Source organism: Oryzias latipes, chromosome 4, assembly GCF_002234675.1.
Source record: "Oryzias latipes chromosome 4, ASM223467v1".
Taxonomy (NCBI): domain Eukaryota; kingdom Metazoa; phylum Chordata; class Actinopteri; order Beloniformes; family Adrianichthyidae; genus Oryzias; species Oryzias latipes.
The window spans coordinates 13,650,321-13,675,896 of NC_019862.2; the positions used below are offsets into that span (position 1 = coordinate 13,650,321).

At 37.1% G+C, this 25,576-nt stretch overlaps 1 protein-coding gene across 1 annotated transcript; it reads left to right on the forward strand.

The window, feature by feature from the left end:
• Positions 1–4: 4 nt before the first annotated feature.
• LOC101163728 (phosphatidylinositol 3-kinase regulatory subunit gamma) lies at positions 5–25,576 on the forward strand. Its single transcript, XM_023954244.1, has 12 exons — positions 5–1,835; positions 4,316–5,041; positions 9,179–9,319; positions 9,525–9,627; positions 10,507–10,605; positions 15,293–15,473; positions 15,588–15,713; positions 15,835–15,977; positions 16,106–16,282; positions 17,196–17,267; positions 18,897–19,055; positions 19,185–25,576. The coding sequence occupies exons 2-12, from the start codon at positions 4,792–4,794 to the stop codon at positions 19,381–19,383; spliced, it is 1,650 nt and encodes a 549-aa protein (XP_023810012.1). The 5' UTR covers positions 5–1,835; positions 4,316–4,791; the 3' UTR covers positions 19,384–25,576.

Here is a 25,576-nt window from a genome sequence, read left to right on the forward strand (position 1 = left end):
CAATGAATTGTGATCTTCACTGGTTTCCATGGATTACATGAAATCTGTCCACCTTTATTCATCTTTGTCATGGTAGGGAGAACACGTCAATGGTCATCTTGGGGGTCTAAATGACCTCACTCCCAGTGTCAAAGTGCCTAGGATAGCCCAAGGGTTAAGTGGGAAAGCATGCAGAATCAACGACTGCCAAATGCTTTTGTGTCCCACTGTATGTGTGGCATCAATGTATCATAGGTTGGGACCTGATCCTAAATGAAATAGTCAAACGAATAGTTTCTGTAAAAGCTTTTCATGTTGTAACTCATGGATTTATGTATGTAAAAAAGCACAAATTTCAATTTACAAGTACATTTTTCTCTGGATTACGTTGCACAGTAAAAACATAATCTTTATTTGCACATTTATCGTCTCATTTCTCAAAAGGTTTCAGTCCAGTGGAGAAGAACATTAAAGTTTTATTTTACTTTCTGCATTTAACATCAGAGAATCATGAGATTTGCATATATGATACACAGGGATGCAGTAAAACAAACTGAAGTACCCACCTTAAAACAAAATGTCGTCTTGTGTTTTTTCAGCACTTAAAAAGGAAAAATAAATTCATGGTAAGATGCTAAATAAACAGAATACATGCAGACTTTAAGCTAAATATGTTTTGCCAAAAGATTAGTTAAAGTTTAAAAAAAAAATTAACGATATTAAATTTTTCCAAGAAAGAAAAATGTATCAATGTAGCATTTAGGATGAAACAGTTAAAAAACCCAAAACATGCCTTTTATCAAAATGGCAGTATGCAGAAAAGCCTCATAGACAGAGACACACACACACACCTCCCTGTCTGTGAATGCAGTCACACGGCTTGATATCATAGGAGCAGAGGTGGAGGGGGGGGGGAGTTTTGGGTCTGCGATTTTGTCTACAGTGCCGTAACATTTTTAACCAGTTACTTCCACACCACTTCTTTCATTACGCCGTTCTGTGAAGTGGAACGTAAAGCTGCTGGAGTTGAGAGGTCAGGGGCTCCTGCTGCCTAGAAACATACAGTCTAATATTAGAACATTTCCTTGATTTGTTAGCAGCATCTCTGCTGACTGCTGAGCACATGGCAACAGGCCGGCCAATAGGATTTCAGGAGACTGCTAAGCCCCTTGCTCTGTATAGCAACAGCGGCATCCTTGCCTTATTTATTTATATATGACTTTTTTCCCACCGACTCATTCCTATGACCGTGTCCCCCCCCCCTTATCCATCCAGTGAGCTCTCAAACTGTGCAAAAGAGTTGCAGTGTTGAGAGCAGGGCTCCTCTTCTACTCCTGCTGCTCTCTTAAGTGCATTAGCTCTTGAATATAAATAGCCTTCATAGCTTTTTTTCCTATAGTGAATTGCAATTTTCCACATTTGTGTTGATTTTTTCTTATCGCATCTCACAATTTATTGAAGTTTTTTTTAGTGCTTCTCCATACAAATGTGAATTAAGAGAACCATGATTTGGAGAGAGGAGTGATTCCCGGAAGGATTTTTACATGCAGTTGTGAGGAAGAGAAGGAAAACCAACAGGAATGACAGCGTGGGAAAAAGTGACATACGGAGGAGACGGATAACAACCAAGAAGAGGAGATCTGTAGAAGATGGAGGACATGGAGGAGAGCCTATCAGGGATAGGAGGAGTGGGAGGCGGTGGGAGGTGGAGGGGCATGGAATGGCGTGAGGACCGAGGCCGGTGGTTGGTTTGATCTGAGCCACGTGTGTGTCCAGCGACGTCTCTTCGTCGCTTCATGGATGTCGATGAGACGCAGGCTTCCGATGCCGCCCCGTCCTTTTCCGTCTTGGTCCAGGTAGGTGCGCAGTATCCTGTACATCTCAGTTTCCTTATGCTGTTTCATGTTCTCCACACTGGCAAAACAAGCATTTGCCAAAAGTTGCCATTTTTAGAGTTTTGTGGTTATTCAACCACCTCTTCGTCATTCAAAGCGTAATTACAGGGTGATGGGAAGCTTTAAGGCGTTGAGAAAATATGGCGTACATCTGCTGTCCCGCTTTCAGTTTAGGATGAGACACTGATCGACTTGACTTAAAAGAAGAACAAAGACAAAATTTGACCAAAAGACTAGAAACATGGTGGGTAAACAGTTTTTGGTGGTTTCTATATTATAAAAGAGACGTTACGTTGCCGTCTGTACGGGGCACAGGCTGTATGGCCGTTTGGGACGTTTCCATTAAAGCCCTGCTGCTGAAACAGATACATGTAAGACCATTTGAACTATCCTCAGCCCAACTGGAATGACTCACTAATGGCTCCTAACCATTTGAATCTATGTCTGGATTTCTTTTTATGTCCATTTGAGGAGACAGAATCTTTTTGTTGAAGAAAATCCAGTTTTAGGCTGATAATCAAAATGTGAATCTCTTGGTTCTCTGATAGTTCTGTTCTATATATTAGAGTGATTGAATGAAAAGTAAAACAAACAAAAAACTGGTTATTAGACTTATCGGACTTTCAATGGCGTGACTTTTGGTAGCTCGCTTCATCCGTGCGAGAAGTCACCACAACTGAGCACGAAGATCACTGACGACTTTATAGCTGCGTATTACTGGAGCGATTTTTGTGCAGACGCCATTTGCAGCGCTTTCACTTTTGATCGTCGCAAACATTAAATTACAGTGTGGTCAATTTTATTTGCTTTTTTCCTTTTTCTGTCTATTTTTGAATAGAATCATTTTCACCTCACCCCAGACCCAGAAATGAAAAACATTATAAACTGCAAACAATTTTTTTTAAACAAATTTTTGAAAAATTGATGCCAAAAAACAATTTTGGTTCATATTTTAAAGCAGAATATCATAATTTCATCAAATAAATAACTGTTACTGAACGGTGAAATCGCAAGACTTTTTAAACGATAAAAAGCCAGTAGGGTTGGTCTTGTTTTTTTTAAGAGCTTTTCCCAATAGATATTGTTAATATATATGACTTTTTTTGAACACAAAAATGGTTATTTCCCACTTGTAGAATGAGTAAATGACATCCGCTGTCAAATCCCTTCAAGACTTTGCATTATAAAGATTCCAGCAGAATAAACCGCTGACTAATCCATCTGTTGGGAAGGGAGGCGGATTTAACCGCAGACCCCTTGATTTCACTATAGGCCACTTTCACTTTGAGGACCCCTGATTAATTGCAGGAAAGACACTTTCTAAATAAAAATAAATAATTCTGAATGAGTTTTTTTTAATGTTTTTGCCATTACTTACTTACTTATCAAAAATGAATTCATTAGTTACGAATATTAGGAAAAACGTGCTTTGACCTTGATGAAATAAAAAATGTTTTGATTTTATTTAAAAAGATTACATGGTATTAGATACAATGATTAATCGTATGATTATTAATTCATACAACGTCATAAATCGTCTTCAAGATATTTGTACAGAATAATTTAATGATGACTGTTTAAGCAGAGAGTATCGTAAAACAAAGAACTCTGGATCATAAATAACATTTACTGTTCATTCCAGAGCCTGACTGATCTAACAAAGGTATCTGTGTTTTTTTTATAATGCTGGAGTAGGAGTTATAGTTTTGCTATCTTTTTGGATAAAAATCTTTTAGGTGATTCTAAGCAATGATCTCTGAGCTGTCTGGGTTGGATGTGCGAGTCAGGCAGGGAATGAGTCGAGGTTGCCCCTCTACTTTGAGCAGAGGGGCATTTGTCTCCTAATTTCTGTTCCGTAACAAAATAAAAATGGTGGCAAAACCCACAAACCTATAAACAAACCTTTAACTGTTTTAAAGAAGTTACAGCTGAGATTTGTTTTACTTTACTGTCACACACCGAAAAAAAAACAAAAAAAAAAAACAACTGATGCAACAGAGAACCTGCAAAGTGACTATTTTTCAAAACAATATTCTTTACAGTCCTTTATTTTTGAAAAACATATTGGCAAAAGCCTAAAAAAATCTACTTTACTTTACTTTGTTTTTGACATTTATACTCTCTTATAATGTTATTGTGTTAGATTTGGTACTTACAGAAGAGAGGTTTAATGTTTTTTACACAGCTTTCCTGCTCTGCATGCTTTACATTGCTGTTCTTCAGGTTGCAGAACTACAAATGAGACTTTGTCATACCCAGCATCATAGTTGGCAGCAGATCTGTAACATGTAATGAGCAATGAGTCAGGTTTTAAGACGCTTACCTGAAAATATCTAATGTTGGTGCATGGTACAGAAGAGTAAGTCTGTGATGGCTATCTTGGTTACTTATTGAAAAGAATATGTCTCAATGTGTGTGTGTGTGTGTGTGTTTTAATTTAGGTTTCCTAAGAAGAGGTGATCTATGTGTCTTTGAGGAAGAAAATGTGCAGCTGAGAATCAGCGTTCCCCAGTTGAACATCAGACATTGAAGCGAAAAAGAATCAGGCCATTTGATTCTTGCACTGTGGTTTTCTCCAAGCAGCTCCTTGGCATGAATTCCTTCAAGCCTATTTCCTTTAGAGGTTCTTTTTAAATGACTGTGAAGCAGAAAAGTACTTAATTAAAAAAAACTGCTCAGGAATAAAGGGGAGTGCAAACCTGGGATGCTCTATGATGTGTTTTAAACAAGCGTTCAGCCTGGAGAACAGGCTCTACATCACCAACACTGGTCAGCCATGATCTCCGCATTTCCATCCTCTCAATCCTCAACCATGAGTTTAACTGTAAGCTGATAATATGTGATCTCACTGTGACACCAACAGTCGGATTCACCCTGTTATAAAACCAAGCTAGACTGTTCTGTCAGTGTTGTGAAAATGGCCGCCAAGAGTTTCCACCTCTGGACCGAGGACGAGCTGAAGCCAAACGATGTCCTGACATCCTCTCTAGCATCTCTCCGGCTAACAGATGAGGCTGTGGTCACGAGCGAGAACACAGTCCACATGGTGGATAATCCCAAGCCCGATCCTACATTTCCTGAGATGACATCATCACTGCTTCACCAATCACGGCAGCAGTCAGACATAAGCATAGCTACTAAGCCTGAGCCTCTACCAGCAGATCAAGGTAAGATTAAGGTGCTGCTTTAAGCCTTTCAAGGATCAACACACATATCAACATACAGGCCTTGGTGGATTTTAGTTTTACACCAAACACTACGATCTAAAAGAAATCTAGCAACAGAATGTGAGCCCTACACAAATCCACAGATCTATGCATTCATGGGGACAGTTACACCTGCATCTTTATTTCTCTGATGATCTCTACTAAGAACCACAACTGCACATTTAGAACAATGTAGGGAATCAAATTATATATTTCTTTACAAAACACTATTTACAACTACTTCATAAACTTCAATGTAAAAAGATTTTTATGCAATCTATCAATAAACTAACATGGAGCAAAATCTGTCCCCCTCATTCAAAAGGAAAAATCATTTGTTCTTATAGTTAAAAAGGCAAAACAATGTTGTAAAACTTAAATCACTGTTGTAGGATGAAATGCATTATACTTCAATAATTATGTTTTTTTGAACATGGCTGTGTCAGTAAAAGATCAAAATACGCATCTGTGTATTAGGAAAAATCTATAAGTAGAAGATGAGAGCTGTATTTTAATGTGATGTGGTAAAGTGGGTGTATGTCACTGAAAATGGTATGAAGCAAAATATATATTAGATATTTAACAATAAGAGCTTCTAGTTTTAGAAATGTTTTAGAGATTCCATCGATTCATGGTACTGATCAATACTGACTGATTAATCTTTAACCCTTGTGCTATCCTATGACCCCACCCTTACTTTGACGTGTTCTCCCTACCATGACAAAGGTGGATAAAGGTGGAAAGATTTCATGTAATCCATGGACACCAGTGAAGATCACAAATCATTGAAGAAAAAAGCTTCAGGGCACTGAAGATCAGTGTTTTTCAACCAGTGTGCCGTGGCACACTAGTGTGCCGTGGGAGATGGTCAAGTGTGCCGTGGGAAATTGCCCTCATTAACTGATCTAAAAACATTTCCCATCTCCAGGATTTCAGCTCTCTGTTCATCCAAACAGGCCCTGATAAAACACTGAGGAGTTAGGAATATAAAAGATCGTAAAATACTTTTTCTTTGCAATTATTTTATTTTATTAAAGACATTTTGATAAGAATGACGGTACAGTACCGCGATTCAGCTGCACCTTCGGCTGTATTTTGGAAAAGTCCCGTCCCTTTAACTGTCTCCACCAATCATTCTTGGGGGGCTTAATCACATGTCATCAGTCTGACCAATCAGAAGTGGTTAAAGTCTTCACTTCCTTGTCCCGATTTAGCTCGTAAAGTCTCTCAGTTCTACCAAAAATACCAGCTAAAGCTCGTCTTTAGCGGTGTAGCTTCCCACAGAATCCGGTATCAGACCGTGGAATAAGTGAACAAAACAATGAAGCTCCGAAAACCGATCTCCGGCTGTTTTATGCACTACATCTCCCATGATGCATTGGGTTGTGAGAGTGACAGCGCACAAGGAGATCTGTTGTTAAACGTCTTGAAACCAACGAACACACATCAAACTGCTTTTAAATCTTCTAACTTAACTTTTATTGCATCTTTTAGAAAAAAACAGCTGCAGTTTCCAGCTTTTTCTGCAACAATTATCTCAAAAATGCATGTGAGATTGTGGAGGGGCTGTAGATCAATACAGACTATGAGTTTCTCCTTTTTTTAAAAATTTTTGGATGCTGGTGTGCCGCGGGATTTTTTTTAAGGTTAAAGTGTGCCGTGGCTCAGAAAAGGTTGAAAAACACTGGTCTAGATGACCCAACTCCCAATGGTAAAGTGCCTAGGATAGCACAAGGGTTAAGCTGAGTAAGGCCAACTGTGTTTTCAAATACTAAATACAACTGAATATGCACAAAATCCTGGATAACACTTCACTGTTTAAAAAGAAATATTTCATTTTTAAATGTTGACGGATAGGTTTAGCTTAGTTTTTTATTGTCTCAGAAAGTAGTTTACTGAGGGAAAAACTACAAAATATTACAGACATTATGGGAGGATGAACTGGGTTAACACTTGTTGGAGAAGCAAATAACTATATGAGTCAACCGCAGAGGCAAAATAAAAAAATAAAAATAAAAGGCAGACAGTCTTTTTGGCTATTGGTTTACTGGAGAAGAGAAAAGCTAAAAATGTCAGTGAGTTGAGCCGCTTCTCCTTATACATATCACTATGTCCTGGGTGCTACAGTTTAACACTACATTCTGGGGATTATTTAGAACAGGGGTGTCCAAACGTTTAGCAATAAGGGCCAGATTCGGTGAGGTGAAAATATGTTAGGGCCAACCAATCATCCTGCAATCTTTGAACTCCTGTAATAACGTTAAATGCAAATGAACTATTTAATGACTATATTTTTGGATTGGGATACTTTATATTTCTTCACATAGAACAGAAATATTTCCAATTACATTTTGACTAAAATTAAAGTGAATTCCATATTTGAAGACCAGAAAAGAAAATGTCTGCCTGAAAAAAACTTTTTTCAACATTTAATCTGGTTTATATGTTAAATATCATTCACTATTCAATGCACACTGTAAAATTCTATATTTAAATGATGAGAACAGGAAAATAACACAAATACTTATTTGATTCAGAAGTACAAACCATTGTGGTTCTGATAAGTGAAACACAACTGTTCGTGACATTTTAGAAATTAGCTAAAAAGTTTCACAGAAACGTCCAGTGACAGTGTCTTCACATTTGGTCTAAAAATCAAATCAAAGTCCAATTTAATTCAAACTTTGTCCTCCTTTCCTTTACAAAAAAATCACAAAAACTTGCAAATTTCGTTACATTTCATTTCATTTCATTATGAGGAAATTTAGCCAGTCAAAATGCAAAAATTGTACAAAAAGTTTTTAGAAAGCGATGGGGGTTACATATTATTGATTTTATCAAAGAACCTAGAAATTTTAACGCAGGCTGCATTTTGCCCATGGACTGGACTTTGGACAAGCCTGATTTAGAAAGTTAATTTAAGGAGACAGCTTTGATTCTGGTGTTGTCTTATTTTTCCCCTTAAGTTGTCACTTATTCAGTTAAAATTGGATTAAAAAAAAATTATAAATTTAATCGGTAACTACTATTCATCTGTAAACGTCAACCTTGGACGTAAAACTTAACTGATTTTGAAGAAATATAGTCATAGTAGTAAATAGATATTAAATGATGTAATTTGTCCATCAGAACACTGTAGTTAATACTACTAACCTATATCTATGCCTGTAAAGTTGGCAAACACAATAACACAAACAATTCACAGAAGAAGTAAACATTAACTAGAAAATCAGATTTCCCCTGAACTCACTAATTAACCTTATTTTCTAGTCCAATATAGTTAGAAACTCAAATGGCTTTAGGAGAACATGATATCACATGCTACATTCTCCCACGTTTCTGCTATTCAACTAGATTTAGGATTAATTAGTTGCAGATCGTATTTCGCTTTCATGCCAGGCAAGCTTTAACAGAGAGTCAGTGTTTGACTGCATGGGGTTCATGAGTTTATTCCCTTCCTAAAGTTACAGCAGCATTAGTGTGATTCCTCCAGCATTCGTTAAAACAGCTCCGGGCATGCCAACACAAGTGCTGAAGGGACAAGTTACATCAACTGTTAAAAACAAATGCTGCCCTACATACGTGTAGCAATGTTGGGTTGCTAGGGTTTACATACTACTAAATACTAACAGTTCACATGTATTTTATTTAGACTTACTGATAAATTTTCATAATGCTCCAGGCCCTAAAGCTAAGACAACATTTATTTCCAATTAAAATGAAATAAATAAAATTCAAACAGTGGTGCATGTAAGCTGTGGTCATTCAGATTGACATGGCATCTCTCAGTGGTCAGCTGTTGTTTGTTAGGCGAGGCAAGGCGAGGTCGAGCATCAAACCACCCAGAGTTTAGAAGAGTGGGCCTGAACATTGAGGAGTGCCAGTTCTGGTATTTTAGGCAGTCAGTGTCACCTGTCAGCACACTAGTCTGGACAGTCTCCCGCGTGGTCTAAGACTGAACCATACACCAATATCTCCCTCCAGAACTTTGTCAAGAGGCCAGCAGTCGGTGCAGACAGCACCCGAGTACAGATACTTTTATGTAGACTGTCCTTAACTTGTGGCTAACCCTGCGTTGTTTGCATGGTTGGTGTTTAGAGTCCTTGGAGAAGGAGAAAGGCCACAGCAGCAGTGAGGTGCAGTCTTGCACACCGAGAGTTTTCCTTCAGGACCTCTCCTCACACACTGATGGAGATGATAAAGCATTTCTTGCCCTAAAAATCAGCAGCAAGGAAAAAGGTAAAATTCTGTCTCATGTTTGCCAGAAATCTTTGTTTTCCTAAATTAGGACATTGTTTTTGTTGGTGAATTCAGACATGTAAAATGTTAAATGTTGGCTAGCTTTATTTGTAGAATGAAATTAAACATTACATTTTTAAAACAAAAATGAATAAAAGCCAATACTTTAGATTTTAATTATTTATTTTCCTATTCTTGCCCACAGTTTGGTCAGAGAGTGATACAACCAAACCAATGGCAGCCTATGAGAGCAATGCAGACAACCTCCAGCTATCTGAAGCAGAGTGGTACTGGGGAAACATCTCAAGGTACGTTGTCCAGTCATTAGCTGCGTTTACATGGACAAAAGTAATTGGAAAGAATGCCTGATCGGAAGAAAAATGCGTCATGTAAACACGCCGTTCGGAATACTCTGCCCCGATCAGACTCGTTCGGATCAAGATTTCTTTCCGATCGAGATAGGTGGATTATGCCGATTGTTGATCCGATCGTGTTGCATGTAAACAGTTTATTCCGATCGTGTATCACTACTGCTCTGGTTTACGTCACGCACAGACCGGCTGCTCCGCGCGGGTGAATCGTGTCTCTGATCAGAGCAGCCGGAGTGATAGCTTTGTGTTTGCGGGCAGGGGTGGTGGTGCTTGTTGTGTTTGTTATGAGTGCTTTGTTAGGCTTCCTTCCTGCCGCTCTTAGAAACTGTTCAAACAATCACATGGATTTGTGTTTCCAGTCGTGTCCCGACAAAATAAAAACTGATGTTATTCCCACATATTTACGTGTAGCCAAGATGCAGATTGAGGCATTTCCCGCATGGATTTTGTGTTCATCAAACAAGATCATCCCGTATATTACCAAGCTGCTGCATAAATGTATGTGGCATCTCGGTTTGTTTACAGCGGGACTCATTTCCTCTTCCGGTATTTTCAACACTACTGCGCATAGCCAAATGATTTATTCCGACCAAAAGTGTGACCATGTGAACGTTTGTTATAATCGGAAAAAGTTTTTCTGGGCCCATGTACACGGTTGAATTCAAATCCGACCATTGATCTGATCAAAATATTTTGCCCATGTAACCGCAGCTATTGGCAATTTTAGACTAGAAATCGAAATAATTCCATAAATGTATGGATGTTTGTATAAAAAAAATTCTTTAAAAACGGACTCTGCCAACTCTATTTTTCCAGAGAGGAAGTAAATAACTTGATGAGAAACACTCCCGATGGGACTTTTCTGGTTCGAGACTCCTCCAGTGGAATTAAAGGAGAATACACTCTGACCTTACGGTAACTGTTTTTCTTTGTATCTAGATTTAGTTAAAACTGCTATAAATGTTTGCATGGCTAAACCTTTTTTGTGTAGAGACTTTTATCAACTCAAACAACATGGACATGTGTCCCAGGACAACTTATGGCTGGTATTTTCCTCTGTCAAGTGTTGGCTTCAGACTATCCTTGTTATGTTGGGAAAGATGCAGGACATATTCTGGGCTGTTTCCTAGATAACCATACACGGTCGCAGGCAGTGCTGAGGACTTTCTAACTGTACCAAATGTTTGTTCAACCAAAAGAAGTTGAGTACCCCTCATGCTAGACAGATTTGACTGTTTAGTCACATCTGGGTTTAAATCAAGGGTACAACGAATCATGGCTGATCTGTGATCTGTACGGATCAGTAGCCACGGCTTGTCGTATTTGCGTCCATCATGTTCTGGTGTGTCAAATTTGCTGCTGGACGCTTGTCAAAAAGCGTATTCATGAGTATGACGCTACCACCACGTGTGGTAGAAACTATTAACAAGTTTTTCTCAACCAGACCTCATCGCGACATCAGACTGGGATGATGTTTAATTAGTTTATTTTGAAGTGCTCTACAAAAGGCATCGGTGAACTGTCCCGTACTGGCAGTAGAAAGACATTGAAAAAAACTGTTGGGACAGACGTAGCAAAGTGTTTCAACTACATTATTTTAACTTTTGCCCTGGTAGTTGTTTTACCTCTAATTTATTAAAATTCAATTTTATGTATGTACAATTTTATGTAACCTCACAAAAAACAAATGAAACAATCCTATGTTCTTTTTAAACAGCGATTAATTTAAAAAAATTTTTTTAATGTTTGAACAAGAGCAACTGTAATGTTTGAACAATTATATGATCACAACATGCTTGGTAAATTTTACACAAAAAAGTTAAATGTAGCTACACAAAAAGTGAACGAAATTTGTTTATGTTGTTGAAGTTACATTAGTTTTTATATTAGTTTTTCCTTTCACTAACTTAAAAATAAAGTCTTTGAAAACTTTTACATTTTATTTCTTTTTGGGTGAATAAATTGTTTCAGTTTAGTTGAAATGTGTCTGTTGGCCACTTAGCCTTAATCCTGTTTCCTGTTTAGGTATTACTTCTATTGAAGATTAACTTTTAATTTTTCAAAAGTGACTGAAGTCTGAAACTGAATTTGTCCTTCAAGACAGACATTATTAGGAAACAGTTTCAGTTAGAAAAATTACTTGAACCAAACACTGGGATGTCTGGCTGTTAGTAAACACAAATCCAGAAGGAGAACTGTTATGCACCCTATGTCTAAGAGTGTGGGGCATAACATAAAGAAGAAGAAAATGACCCCAAATGCAAAAATGTAAGCCCTCAAAGATCACCAAATATAAAAAAGCTGCCAAAAACAATGTCTGAACAAATAATAATAGGGTTTCTTGTCCCAAATGTAAATATGACAAAAGGAAAGCAAAAGGAGCATCTAACTTCAGGGTGAACCCAGGCCAAACTAATAAACAAAACAGAACTAACTCAAATGTCAAATGCTCTATCTCAGTGGTCCCCGACCTTTTTAACGCCACGGACCGTTATGACGTCAGACAAAGTTTTCACAGACCAGTCTTTCAAATGTAGGCTGATGAGTAATACAGTAACACTACGATGAAGGGGGAACAGAGGCGTGTCAAGATGAGCCCTGAGCTTTTATTTTGACACGCATGACATTGTATATCGCACAGGTCTCATCATCCTCTCCCCTTCCCACACTCATGGTGCAAAAAAGAAGTGCTGTCTAATAAATGCAGCTTTCTTTATTTTCCCGGAAGTGGAAGGCTCCCCTTCTGTCTCCTGGGTGGGCGTTTTCTCCTTGGCAAAGAAATTTTCCAAAGACGTTTGTTTTTTACTTATTTTGCTAGCTCCTTGGTTTTATTTTGGCGGTAACGTGACCGAGAAGAGCGCCTTGGCCTGCGTCTAGAGCAGGGGTGGCGAACAAGTTTGACACCAAGAGCCGAATTTATTCGCTGTGAGAGTCAAAGAGCCACACCACACACTGACCTGCCAATACGTACACACACAAACACGCAATTAAAGCCGTATTATTTTCCATAAAGCACTCCTTTCCCTACAACACAACAGCAAGTATTGTACTTGTGTTTATTTCAAGTTTTACTTCAGTTGAGTGTGGCATAAAATAATTTTAACCTTCAGTATATAAAAAAAGAAATCTTCACGATTTTGTTTTATTTATAGTTTTATGATGAATCTTTGTCGTGAAAATCAATTAAATGACATTTTTATGTAAATTGAAACGACTCAGCTTGTTCACAACAGAAGCAAGGACACCTGCTTCCTACTAGCTCAGTATTGCATTTACTTGAACTTAACCGCCAGCACCCAAACATCATGAACCTCACTTCTGCTCATAGCCTCCTCACTAATGGTTTTTCACCCAAGATTCCCCACTTCCCATGAGTCTTAGGGGCTAACCCCCAGATCGCCACAATATGATGAGACGCAAAGAGCTGCATGCGGCTTGAGAGCCGCGTGTTTGCCACCCCTGGTCTGGAGTAACATAGACGGATATAACAGAGAATCAGGCAATTTTTCAAAATAAAACATCTTTCAGATTCAGAAATAAATAAGACGGAAGTAATGTGAGTAATTTATTCTTTCTCTGCGGCCCGGTACCAAGTGACCCACGGACTGGTACAGGTAGGCGGTTGGGGACCACTGCTCTATCTGACCTTCAAGGAAACAAAGTAAAAATAGATTACATAGTCTGACCAGCCTCCCTGATCCTCAACCAAAACAGGAGAAAACAGTCACAAACAAAATGGCAGTTTACCCCTGCTGCTCTACCACAACAAAAATATCCAGATGAAAGTTATACAACGTTTGGGAAATAGTTCACACAAAAGCTTCACCAACAAGCTTACACATCCAAAAGGCCTCACAAAATACTTAAGTATTGTCAATGGGGGGGAAGGCGAGACAGAAGCTGCAGCCAAAGACTTCTTCCCCCATGGGACCATGGAGATGACAGGTTTTTAAAGTCCCATCCTCCAATCACGTGCAGCCACCAATCTTCCTCCCTCCAATCCAGAGGCAGCACCAGTCACTCATTCTCCAATCCAGGGCAGCCCCAAGACCTTATTGCAGCAATCCTGGGGGGTATTCCAGAAAGCAAGACTTAACTCGCCTGACTTTAACCCTGAACTCTGGCTGAAGTGCGCCTAAACTTGCTTACTCTGGGTATGTCAGTTCCAACAGACCAGATATGAGTTAGCGTAATTACGCAAGACTTGGTAACCCTGGGTTAATAAGCATGCACGGCAAGTACATAAAGACATTCTCAATGGATCGCCGATTTCCAGAGTCACCATGGAAACACATGGAGAAAAAAAGAGAGTGCTATACTTCAGTGAGAAGGAGTCGGAGATTTTAATGACGACATATGAAGATTATACGGCCATAAAAAAAGTAATACGGCTGCATCAGCAAAAAAAAAAAAAAAGGGTTTCTGCTTGGAGAAAGAGTAAACGCACGAGTTTCTGATCTTATTTCCAATTACATTGTGATATATATATATCTATATATATATATAGATATATATATAGATATATATATATTTATATATATAACAATTATATATATATATAAAACACAACTTATAAAGCTTAAATGAATTAATTCAATTGGTAACAAGTAATTAAGTTAAATTTATTTAACCTAATTTCTTATGTCTATCCAACTCAATAATTGTTTATACAACTCAAATTTACATATTTATCTAACTAAATGTCATATTACTTCAATTCAATTAAATCTTTTTCCATGTGAATTTATTGTACTACTTAAACTCTCATATGTCTGAGTTAAAGGCTGCAGATTTTCTCATTTTTATAAAATTAAAATAAATTACACTGTAAGGATTTATGACTTATACCATGCATTTATTTATTATGACTGTGACTGTAACTTCAGTTCAAATACTGTACTATTACAATACGGGTGCCAAATAAACTCATCATCTTCTCCCTCCCTCTCAGTCATAGTGCAGAAAGAATTAAACATAACAGGATAAAATAACTCAGCAATACACAGTAAAACAGCTACAACTAAAAATATTTAGACAAAAACATACAATTGTATCCAAATCCGTCCAGACAGGCAAAGGGAATGGTATCCCACAATTCCTTGCGCTGCCCATCTAACAGCAACACTGAAGTTACACCTACTTAATTGAATTAATTTGAATGAAAGTAAAATAACTGTTTGATGACCATGTGTTGTTTTTAAGTTGACTGAACAAAATTTTTTTTAACTTAACTGAAGCAAATGATTAAGTTAGATTTTTAACATCAGTGAAAATGAGTAATTCCCACGCTACACTTGACCATCCTAGTGTGCCGTGGCACACCGGCTGAAAAACATTGCTCTAGGTGTTGAGTTATACTACATCTGTGTTAAAAGCTTTACTTTATTAATTATGCTTAGGACCATTGTCATTTGTAATATACCGCAAACGCAAATGTGGTTTCTTGTACTAGTACTTAAAAAATAAACATATGTGAACTTGAATACATACACATATTTATGCAGCAATGCATACACAGATACATATATATGTTGTGTTATTTCTATATTAAATCATTGCCTACATGTAGATGCAAACTAAACCTCTTTTTTGACCTTTGCAGGAAGGATGGCTATAACAGGTTGATAAAAATCTTCCATTATGGGGAAAAGTGTGGCTTTTCTGAGCCACTTGTCTTCCCCTCTGTGGTGGATCTGATCCAGCATTATCAGAAGAAATCGCTAGCACAGTACAACTCTAAACTGGATACACGGTTACTCTACCCAGTATCCAGATTTCAGGAGGTAGGTTTGACCCCAATGGGATTACAGCTAGCTGAAAAGATACAATGATATAAAGATGCATCACAGAGTTAATTGAATTAATTCGTAAACAGTTTCATTTTCTTCTCTTTACAGCAGCACCTTGTAATGGAAGTTGACATAGATGCAGCCGGTGAACAGTTGAGAATATATCAGGATCAATACAAAGAGACGAGCAAAGAGTATGATCAGTTGTTCAAAGAGCTGAACCAAACCTCCCAGGTACAACATACTTCTGTGGAGAAAGTTTTTTGTTACAATGAAAACCTTTAGTGCTTTTTTTTTTACCTCAGTAACTGTTTGACTTATTCATTTGTTTTTTTGTTTGTTTTTTTACGTACAGGAACTTCAAAGTAAGAGGACAGCCATTGAGGCTTTTACTGAAATAATCAGGATTTTCGAAGAGGAATGTGAAACTCAAGAACGCTACAGCAAGGAATACATTGACATGTTCCTTGCATTAGATAGCAGCTCAAATACAGAAAAGTGAGCTTCCAATAATTCAATGATTAAGTCATATATTTCACGTTAGATTTTTTTTTCCGTCGTCCAGAATTCGGACAACAACTAAGATGCATTTGAACTGCTCACTCAGGTCATTCTTTTGTCCCCAGGATTCAAAGCAACCCTGAAGAGTTGCAGTCAAGGGTGGAGGAGATTCACAGCAGCAAGAAGAAGTTGGAAGAAGAGTTGAAGAAGAAAGCTCTGGCTCACATGGAAGTTGACAGGAAAATGAATGGCTTGAAGCCTGACCTTGTGCAACTCAGGAAAATCAGGGATCAATACCTACTGTAAGTTCTAGTCTCATTTTTAATACGACTTCCCATTATATTTTGCCTCAATATGCAGTAGAGAGTAGCCACATTAAAAAATAGCTTGCTCATGTAGTTGCATTAATATTTTTTAGATTGTGGTTTTTTGTTTAGCAATAACATGCTCTATCATTAAAATACATTGGTGTTTTCTATTAAAAAATAAATTTTAAAGAAGCATTTTACTTCATTTCTTTCAGAATTGGATTGTTGTTTTCTTAGTGTTTTTTTTAAAAGCCCAATTTAGACAACGCTTCTGCTTCATTTTGGTTAACAGTTTAAATGGCAATTTCTTAGAGAATAAGCTTTAATTGGAAAAAGCGACAACAAAAAAATGATTTCCATTGTCCCATGTCAAGTGTTTGTCACTCATTGAAAAGCAGGCTACTTCATTCACGTCATTCTTTGAATTGTCTCAAAACCCTACCCGTATGTCATGTGTGTGTCATGCTCAATAAACTATTAATTTTAAATATGTTAGCATAAGTCCATATGAGCCTTGATATCTCTCTGAGACAGAATTTGAGTTTGAAAACACACAGCATACCAGAGCCACTGCTGAATTACAAACATAGGCAAAGCAGTCAGCTGGTTCTCACAGCTGCTGATCGGTTTGTATGTTTGGTATGGCTTGGCAGCCCAGAATCTACTTTCCCTGTAAATTAAACCTACGAGGTAATGACATCCTTGACTAAAGCAAATTAATGAATTTGCAGGGTTTTTTTTCAAGAAGATTTTTACAACAGTCTCTACTTTTATTTAAGAGGGTCTTGATTCTTCTGTGATACGTTGTTACCAAGTTGAATCTGAAAGTAGAATGAGAACCTTAAATTTCATCAGTCTAATAGAATTCTATTTTTTCTTATTATTCACTGTGGTTTGCTCGTTTTAGGTGGCTCACCCAGCAAGGTACTAGTCAGAGCCAGATTAACGAGTGGTTGGGTATAAAGAGAGAAGAAGAAGAGTAAGTACGGTACATTTTTGTTTCCAGGTTAACTAATTTGACCGACTTTTTTTTTTTGAATTGCTTGTCTTGTTTGAATTTAAGACTACATGCTAAAAGAAAGATCTGCTTGGCGAGCCAGATGCTTACATTTGTTCACTCAGCCATTTTTGTTACACCCTTTAACACTAGACCTTTATCTCCAGAATTGACGTTCTTTGAATTCCCGTAAACTCTTCAAATGTTAACGCAATTAACACTAACGGATTCTGTAACTCCATTAGAATTACGTTAATTGTGTAAACTGTTGAAAAGTTATGATAGTTTGATGATGATGATGATAGGTATTAAAGAGTAACCCTTTAACTTAGAGCTTTTTTAAAGCTTTTTGACCTACAGTAACTCTTTAACCGTCTATGTGATTAATGTGAATCAACTGATACTGATGCGGGGAAAAGCGCCTTTGTACCGATATGCAACGATTCGCATAAAATCAACTAATTTAGAATCAACCAATTTAAATATTTTTTTTTTTTTTTCTTTCTTAACTTGTCCTGTCCAACAGCTGGGCAGACAGATGAGAGCTGAGGGCCTCTTGTGTAGGACAGATTTTACTTTAACAAGAGGGGTTATTAATCAAACAAACAAACCAAAGGTATGTCTGGATAGACCCCTTTTGTAATTGAGGCCAAACTTTATTAATTTCAATCATGTCTGAAAATCTTTGGTGTTGGACCGGACGGAAAAGGAAAGAGGGGAAGAAGAGAGAGGGACGATAGAGAGAGGGGGGGGGTAGGAGGGTGATAATAAGAGGGGAAGGGGGGTAAGACCATGAAGCAGCATAAAGCAACAAGTTTACTGGTTGTTAATCATTATGGTAAGGTTCAAATGTAGTACAAAAAGGGCGGGGCCTGTCCACACACACACTCAAATGTTATAAACACACCTGCTAGCTGCAAAAATGTCCACCTGTCGACATGTACACAAAACAGATAGTGTTCACACGCATACTTATGCCTTAAAACCAACTAGTGTGAAATATTTCAGTCATTCAGTCATGCAAACTGTTAGTGCAGCAACCAATTTAAATTGATTGGGTAACAGTGACGTGCGGTCAGGTGAGGCTAGTGAGGCTCCGCCTCACCGGTCATCGTAGAAAGTAGAAAATAGTACATTAAGTAAATATTATTTTCCATTGATCCATATTAAAGATACATTTTCAGTTGACTCGACATGTTTCCCACAGTTTCTGAGGTTAAGACCGCATACGGAGCAGAAACTCTGGGTGAGGCTCCGGAGCGTTTCGCCTCATGTCTGACTGCAGGACTTAATTCGTAAGCACTCCATTGCTGTAAAGTGTTGCATTATGACGGAAGGCTGCTTTTGTCCACTTTACATCCTGCTGGAATTACATTGTGTAAACGGTTTAAGGGTTACAGTAGTCAAAATAATGTTAACACTGCAGATAAAGTTCCAGTATTAAAGGGTTAAAATCAGCATAAGTCATACTGGCCGGAAATCTGGGTGATGCTGCTATGCTGATGATAACGCTCTCTCACCATAGCAGAAGTGGTCTATAATTTTGTTTCCCAGTGAAAGAGTTTGTGTCTTTTTATGATCTTCAGCTAAATGAATGTGTCTGTGTGCTAGTCTCTACACCCTGGAGGATGATACTCACCAGGAGAGGAGCTGGTATGTGGGTGGCATGAGACGAAAAGAGGCGGAGGAGCTGCTGAGAGGGAGGAGAGATGGAACTTTCTTAATCAGAGAGAGTCAGACTCAGAGGGGCTCCTTCGCCTGCTCTGTTGTGTGAGTGTTTTTTTTCTTCTATTATTGCACTTAAAAATTTTATTGAACCATACTTGAACATGTTGTTAGCCTTTGACACAATTCAGTTGTGCAGTTGGCAACATACAGTGATCTGTTCCTCTCCTGCAGTGTGGACGGAGAGGTGAAACACTGTGTCATCTACAGGACGGCTACAGGGTATGGCTTTGCAGAGCCCTACAACTTGTACTCATCGCTCAGGGAGCTTGTTCTCCACTACAGACACACATCCTTGATCCAACACAACCAGCAGCTGAATGTAACCCTTGCCTGGCCTGCTCTTAGTCAGCCATTCAGTGAAGAAACATGAGCACACAGTCCTGGTGACGCTTTTAAAACTTTACACTATAGCACTGAGGACACAGTTACCACACGAAGAACCGCTTAGTGTTTCAGTGCTAAAATTACAGTATCAGTTCCCATTTGGCTATGCTTTCACAGCAATTAAAAACAGCTAAAAAAAATAATCATGGAATATTTGTATATTTGGCTTTAAGCACTAGCTTCTTAACCAGACCAGGTGAACAGAAAATTGGATGAAGGATTTTTTTCGGTTTCCGTTGGAACAGCTCTAACCAATACAAATAAATGGGATGACTGTTCTAATGTTATATACAGAGTTTAAAATCTTTACAAATGATGAAGAGCTGCACGTTTTACTTTGCTGAACACAAAGAAAATGGATAAATAATTTTCCGTTTCTGAATTCTGTTATCAGTTTAGCCCTTTTACACAATACATTTTACTAAAGGGTGGTAAAATATGAATAGTCTGTCTGTTTAAAACACACTGCGTGTTGGAACATAAATTACAGCATTTTTTCACAACAAAAATAGTCAAAATAGTTTTTGTCTGGATGGGTTTTTTTTAAACGTACAATTTCAGACACTCAATATTGCAGCAGAAGATATGTCTATATGTTTTTACAAAAACCAACTAAATAAAACTACTCTATAATTAGCCAGACAAACATAGGAAACCTCTTAGTAGTGTAAAATCCTACAATTTAACCCAACATCTGCATCTTGTACATGACTGAAATTTGCTCAAGGGACGCTGCAAAAGTTATGATAGAATCTTCTCATTAAAATATATTTTTAAACAAGACATTTTCTTTATTGAGGGGATGGGGTGTAAAGTTGTAAAGTTACAGCCAGCATGTTCTTAGTTTGGAGAACCAGAGATGATGTCAGATGGTCCAGCAAAGCTCTGAGAAGACATCAATTTGCAACATGCAGTTTAAAAGCCGTCATGCGTGTACATTTACACCGGTTTCGACAGTTTGTTACCGTGATTGAAGAAAATCAATAATTAAAGTGACAAACTGAAATCTATTTGTCCAAGGTACAGTGCCCCACTTAAAACAAAAAAGTAGAAGTTAAACGTTTTTTACAGTTTTCAAAAATGTATCAAAATCCTGTATATTTGATACAAGAAATCCATTAAATATAGGCTGTAGCTATTTTAAAGGTAATTATGGAGAAATTAAGCTCAGGTCGGGACTCTGCACTACCCTGAACATTTTGCATTGCTGTTAGTGGAAGTGAGGAGTCACTTAAGCACTTTATCCAAAATTAAAGATGAACACAAAAGGAGCAGTTGTTGCTTCAGGCTTCATTTATGAATCCTGTCCGTGGTGGACAAATACCTCACTTTATAATGTTCAAATGGTTGAAAAAAAGAAAGAAATCTTTACTAAACTTTTATTGCTCTTACTTATTTTTGATGTTTGATAAAGATCGATGTTTAAAACATGGCAGGTATTGTGAGCAGTTGTCATTCATAGGAAGCATTTACATTCGGCATCTCAAGCTACTCATCCAACCTTCAGATCGGACTGTTCGACAGTTCTTTAATTTAGATAAATATTTAATTTTTAGGATTATAAATACATTTTTCAAGTCTGTTTTCAAATGTTTGTTTTGATTTTGAGAACGCTACTAAAATGATCCATTTCTTATGTGCAACACATTTAAAAGAGAAAAAACATCAAGAACCCAGAAGCTGATCAAAAGTGAAAATGAATTCTGGTCCCATAAACACTAGAAAATCACACAAAAACAATATAATACCCACATGTAAAACAGTGGTCTAGATAATTAGCTTTAGGGTGTAATTATTTAGGCTATATACTGCGTCTTCTGTAGCCAGCACTGCAGGATTCTTGACAAATCTATGGATCCAGGAGAATCCTGCTTGTCTCCAACTCTGCACAAATTGTATAATGGTGCCTTTGATGTCTTAGTCCAGCTATCATATTACTCTTTGACGCAAAAACATCATAACGAACTACGTAGATTGTGTAACGTTAAATTAAAACAATAAAAACAAATTAATAAAAAGGTTTAAACTTTTACATAAAATCTGCACTAGATGCTAAAATTGATCCACTTTACACTTGAGGTAAGACCCTTTTTTCAGGGTGTTTGTTGCCAAAATGAAGGTTATTTGGGTAGCTTGAATTAAACGTAGTTCAGTTTTAACCATAAGCCACGTCACAACAGCACAGTCCATGTCCGTCAGGTTATTCATATCAACCCAAATGAAGATTTAGAAAAAAGTTATAAGACTCACATTTACCGGTGCAAATTATTTTTTAAGGATAAAGATTAAGCATAGGCTGAAGCAAACACAAAAGGTAAATCAAAGCCAGCATTTAAGCAGCACGAACCTAAAGCTGAACACAGAATAAGAATTGCTCATTTTATTTTGACAAAAGCTAGTTATATTATACATGTCTGAATTCATGAAAACTGAGACTGCTTAGCTACTGAAACATAAAAAAACATAATACCACATCCTCATTTTCTTGTACTTTGTTTTTTTCCAATTTAAGAATCGTGATAATCCAGTGGTGCTGAGTCTAGTGGTAATTCAGAGACTTAAACATTGACCAAACAGCTTTAAAAAAATCTCACTACCTCGCTGGGAGGTATATTCAATAGATAATAGAACACTGTGTCTATATGAGAAAACATCTTACATACACATTTGAAACTTTTTCAAACCTTCAGTTCAAATTGTTTACATTTCAGACAGTCCCAGCGAGTTTTGGTGCTGGGTTGTTGCCAGGTTTGTGATCCAGGGACTTTTGATTGTGCAGTCTGTGGTTAGGGATAAATGGTGCTCGAGGATTACAGTAAATTACTTCAACAGCATTTCTTAAAGAAAAATATAGCACTTCAAAAAACACAACAATTGAAATGTTGTTTTGTCTGTTAACTAAGATTCAGTTAGCTAATCTATAAAAAAATTGGTTGATAGGTTATTTAACCTTTCAATGGGTCACATTTAATGCACTTTTCTCTACTTGGTTGAAAGTGTGCTTGGTTGTGATTGCATACATTTGATGTTGTCTCCTTTTTGTCCGACTGTTATTTGACATGTTTTCTTTTCTTCTGGAGTAGATTGTTTCAGATTTCAGGCTTGGAGCTATGAAAAGGTCTAGAAGTCTGATAAGTTGTTATTGTGAAACAATTTCTCTAGTTTTATGGAATTCTGCTCGGCTGGATACTGTTTGTTAACCAGATCTGGTACTAATGCAGCACCACAAGCTGTTTAAGATTTCTTTCTTGAAACAGTTGGCCGTTCTCTTTCATATTCTCATCGCCTCACAGTATGAGTCTAACTGTGATGTCTATATCAACTAAGCAAATGTGACATATTTGGTGTGCCTGTAACCACATTAATCTGCCACATTGTGTTGCACAGGAGCAAACTATGAGTACTGCATTGCACAGGCTGTGGACAGATTGCCACAACCACCACAAAGCAGTGCACTATGTGTCGTCTCACCTGGAAGTGGTTTGTTTCTCGTCAACCAGGTTATCTATTTTTGTATAATTGGAACACCAAATATGTTGTGTGCTGAATTAAGTCTAGAACTTGTGTGTTTACTTTACAATGCAAAATTAAATATAAATCATTACCTTTATCTGCTTCTCCAGCAGGAATAAAAAAAAAAGGTCAACGGGTTATATGTGCACATAAACATGCAAAGACCATTGCTCTGTTGGGTTTAGATTTGAAGCATAGCATTTGCACAAAAGTATCTCATGTGAGTAGAGGTACTATGACTTTTATCTTGTACATTTACTCACTGAAGCAGCTGGACAAGGTTGTAAATAAAGACAAATTGCTAATGAGATTAATATGTTGTAGCATTGATTTAAAAAATGTTTCAGTGCATTGACATTGTAATTACATATGCACAGTTTGGTCTTTTTTGTACACAGTAGCAAGGTTTACATGCACAACAATATTGATACTATTATTAATAGATCCTGCACAAATTGTGTTTAGGATCTTTTAGTCACATTTGCACATAACCATATGACCCACCCATTGGTAGACAGTTAAGTCTCACTTTGTCTTACTTTGGGTGTTCTTTTTATCTGCAGCTAAGCTTTTTTTTTTTTTTTGCACAGTTTTGTCCGTCAGGTTTTTTTTTTTTTTTGGCATGACACATAAAAATAAACCCAAGTGAAGCTGATGTCTAAAATTTACAAGTACATCTAGAACACTCCACATAATTTCATGAAATTGCGGTTCTCTCAAACACTTCATGGCCAAATACACGTTTAGATGTTGGAGAGTATTGTTTACAAAATGATCAAAATATTGTTGTGTATGTAGACATACCCATTTACTGTTATGTATATTTTGTATTGTGCTGCAAACAGATATGCTGAAAGACACTAAAAGCACATTTCTCAGTAAGTACTGTTCTGTGTGTTTGATGGTGAAAGGGAAGTAGCTAGTCTGTTTTTTTTTCCGTTCATTCAAAAGTTTCTTCATAAATTATGCTCTACTAATTGTTCTTCAATGACGATGATACAACCAGCCTAAATTTTGTCTTTCATATATTTTTGCCTTTTAGCATACTTTAATTACTGAAGCACTCCTTTAAATAAAATGTGTAAAAGAATTTAACAAAATAGGTGTTCTTTAAGTCTTTGTTTGAATTCTGTGCTAAATAACATGGATTGGTGATATGGAAAAACAAATGACAGAAATAAACTGTGAGGACAGTTTCTTTTAGTTTGCTGTTTGGATAATCGAGTTTATCAATGACGTTACTTAAAAGGTTTTGTATTATGGGATGTAGCAGGTACTGAATTAGAAAAATACTGTACGTGTAAAAACAGTTAAACATGTTCGTTAGTGGTGTAAGTGGTAGTGGTTTCAACTGTAGTTTAACAAGTTTGATTTCTTGCGACAGATTTTTTTTGTTTTGTTTCTTTGGTATCGTTGAACCTTTTCTTTAGGAATAACATGGTTCTGCAAAATAAAAATACATGTCTAATGAGGGTTCTAGGAACAGACTGATCTTTAAGATAATAGCGAAAGGAAGAATTGTGAAGATAAATTGGAGGAGGGGTTGAAGAAAGACGGTAAACTGGAACAGTTGTGGCAATGATATGTAGCACGCCTTTGATTTGTGGGTTCTTTTGGGTAGATCTGTACTTACAGCTATGGTTCTACATCTAGAAGAAGGTTGCAGAATGTTTAGTGAAGGATCTGGTCACGTGACATTAAGGTTTGTTGGTAGGATTGATGTGTTTAGTTAAAATGCTAGGTTTAGACAAAACTTGATTGGCATAGCTGGGACAACCAGTTTCAAAAGTAAGTCATTGTAAAGATGAGAGGTCCTGACTCCTGTGGTGCTATTTCCGTGGCTGGTGCAGCACAAATGTGAGAAGCATCAAGTTTTGGGGGGTGTGGCAAAAATTATGCCGCCAGGCACAAATTTTCTAGAGTTAAAAAATCTGGATCTTTGCGAGGTGTCAACTAATCTAGAACTGTGCTTTTGTGGTACTGTGTGCAATCCAAAACAAACGGATGAGCTCAATATTGCTGTTTTGTAGTTGCACATAGGCCAATGATGGACAGCAAGTTGTCAAACATATTTTAACCGTCGGTCCCCGTCATGCAAACCTGTGTTTGGTGTTAGCCAAGTATTAAAAGCAGTTGAAAAGACCTGTAATCTAGAATAGTTTATTAATTTTGGCACTAAATTTCTTCCATGCTGTAAAATAAAATTTAGCAATAATGCCTTTTTACTTTACAAAGAAAGTCATTGTTGATTTTTAATTGACATTAAGGTGCAAACATGATCCAAACTCTTCGAGTGTAATCATCAAATTTAAAAAAAATATCTTTTGAAAGGATGTTTCAGTAACTTTGCATTTTTTCCTCCTTAATGTGGGTCTCTGGAATTGTCTTTCAGTTGTTTAAAAGAATTTAGCCGTACTTAGTTAAAAGCCTGTTGTCGTAAGAAAACTATTACTGTTAATGTTTTATTTACTGTATTGATTATGCAAAAAAACACTGAGCTTGTTGAATCAAAACTGTCTTGTTTCCTTTTGGATGTCAAATCTTTGAAAGGTGTTTCTTCTGTTTTCCTTTCTTTCATTATGTAAAACTAACTTTACTCATTTCAGGACATTGTTGTTCAAAGTATGCACTTTCAAATCCCAAATAAAATTGAGAATGCGGTCAAA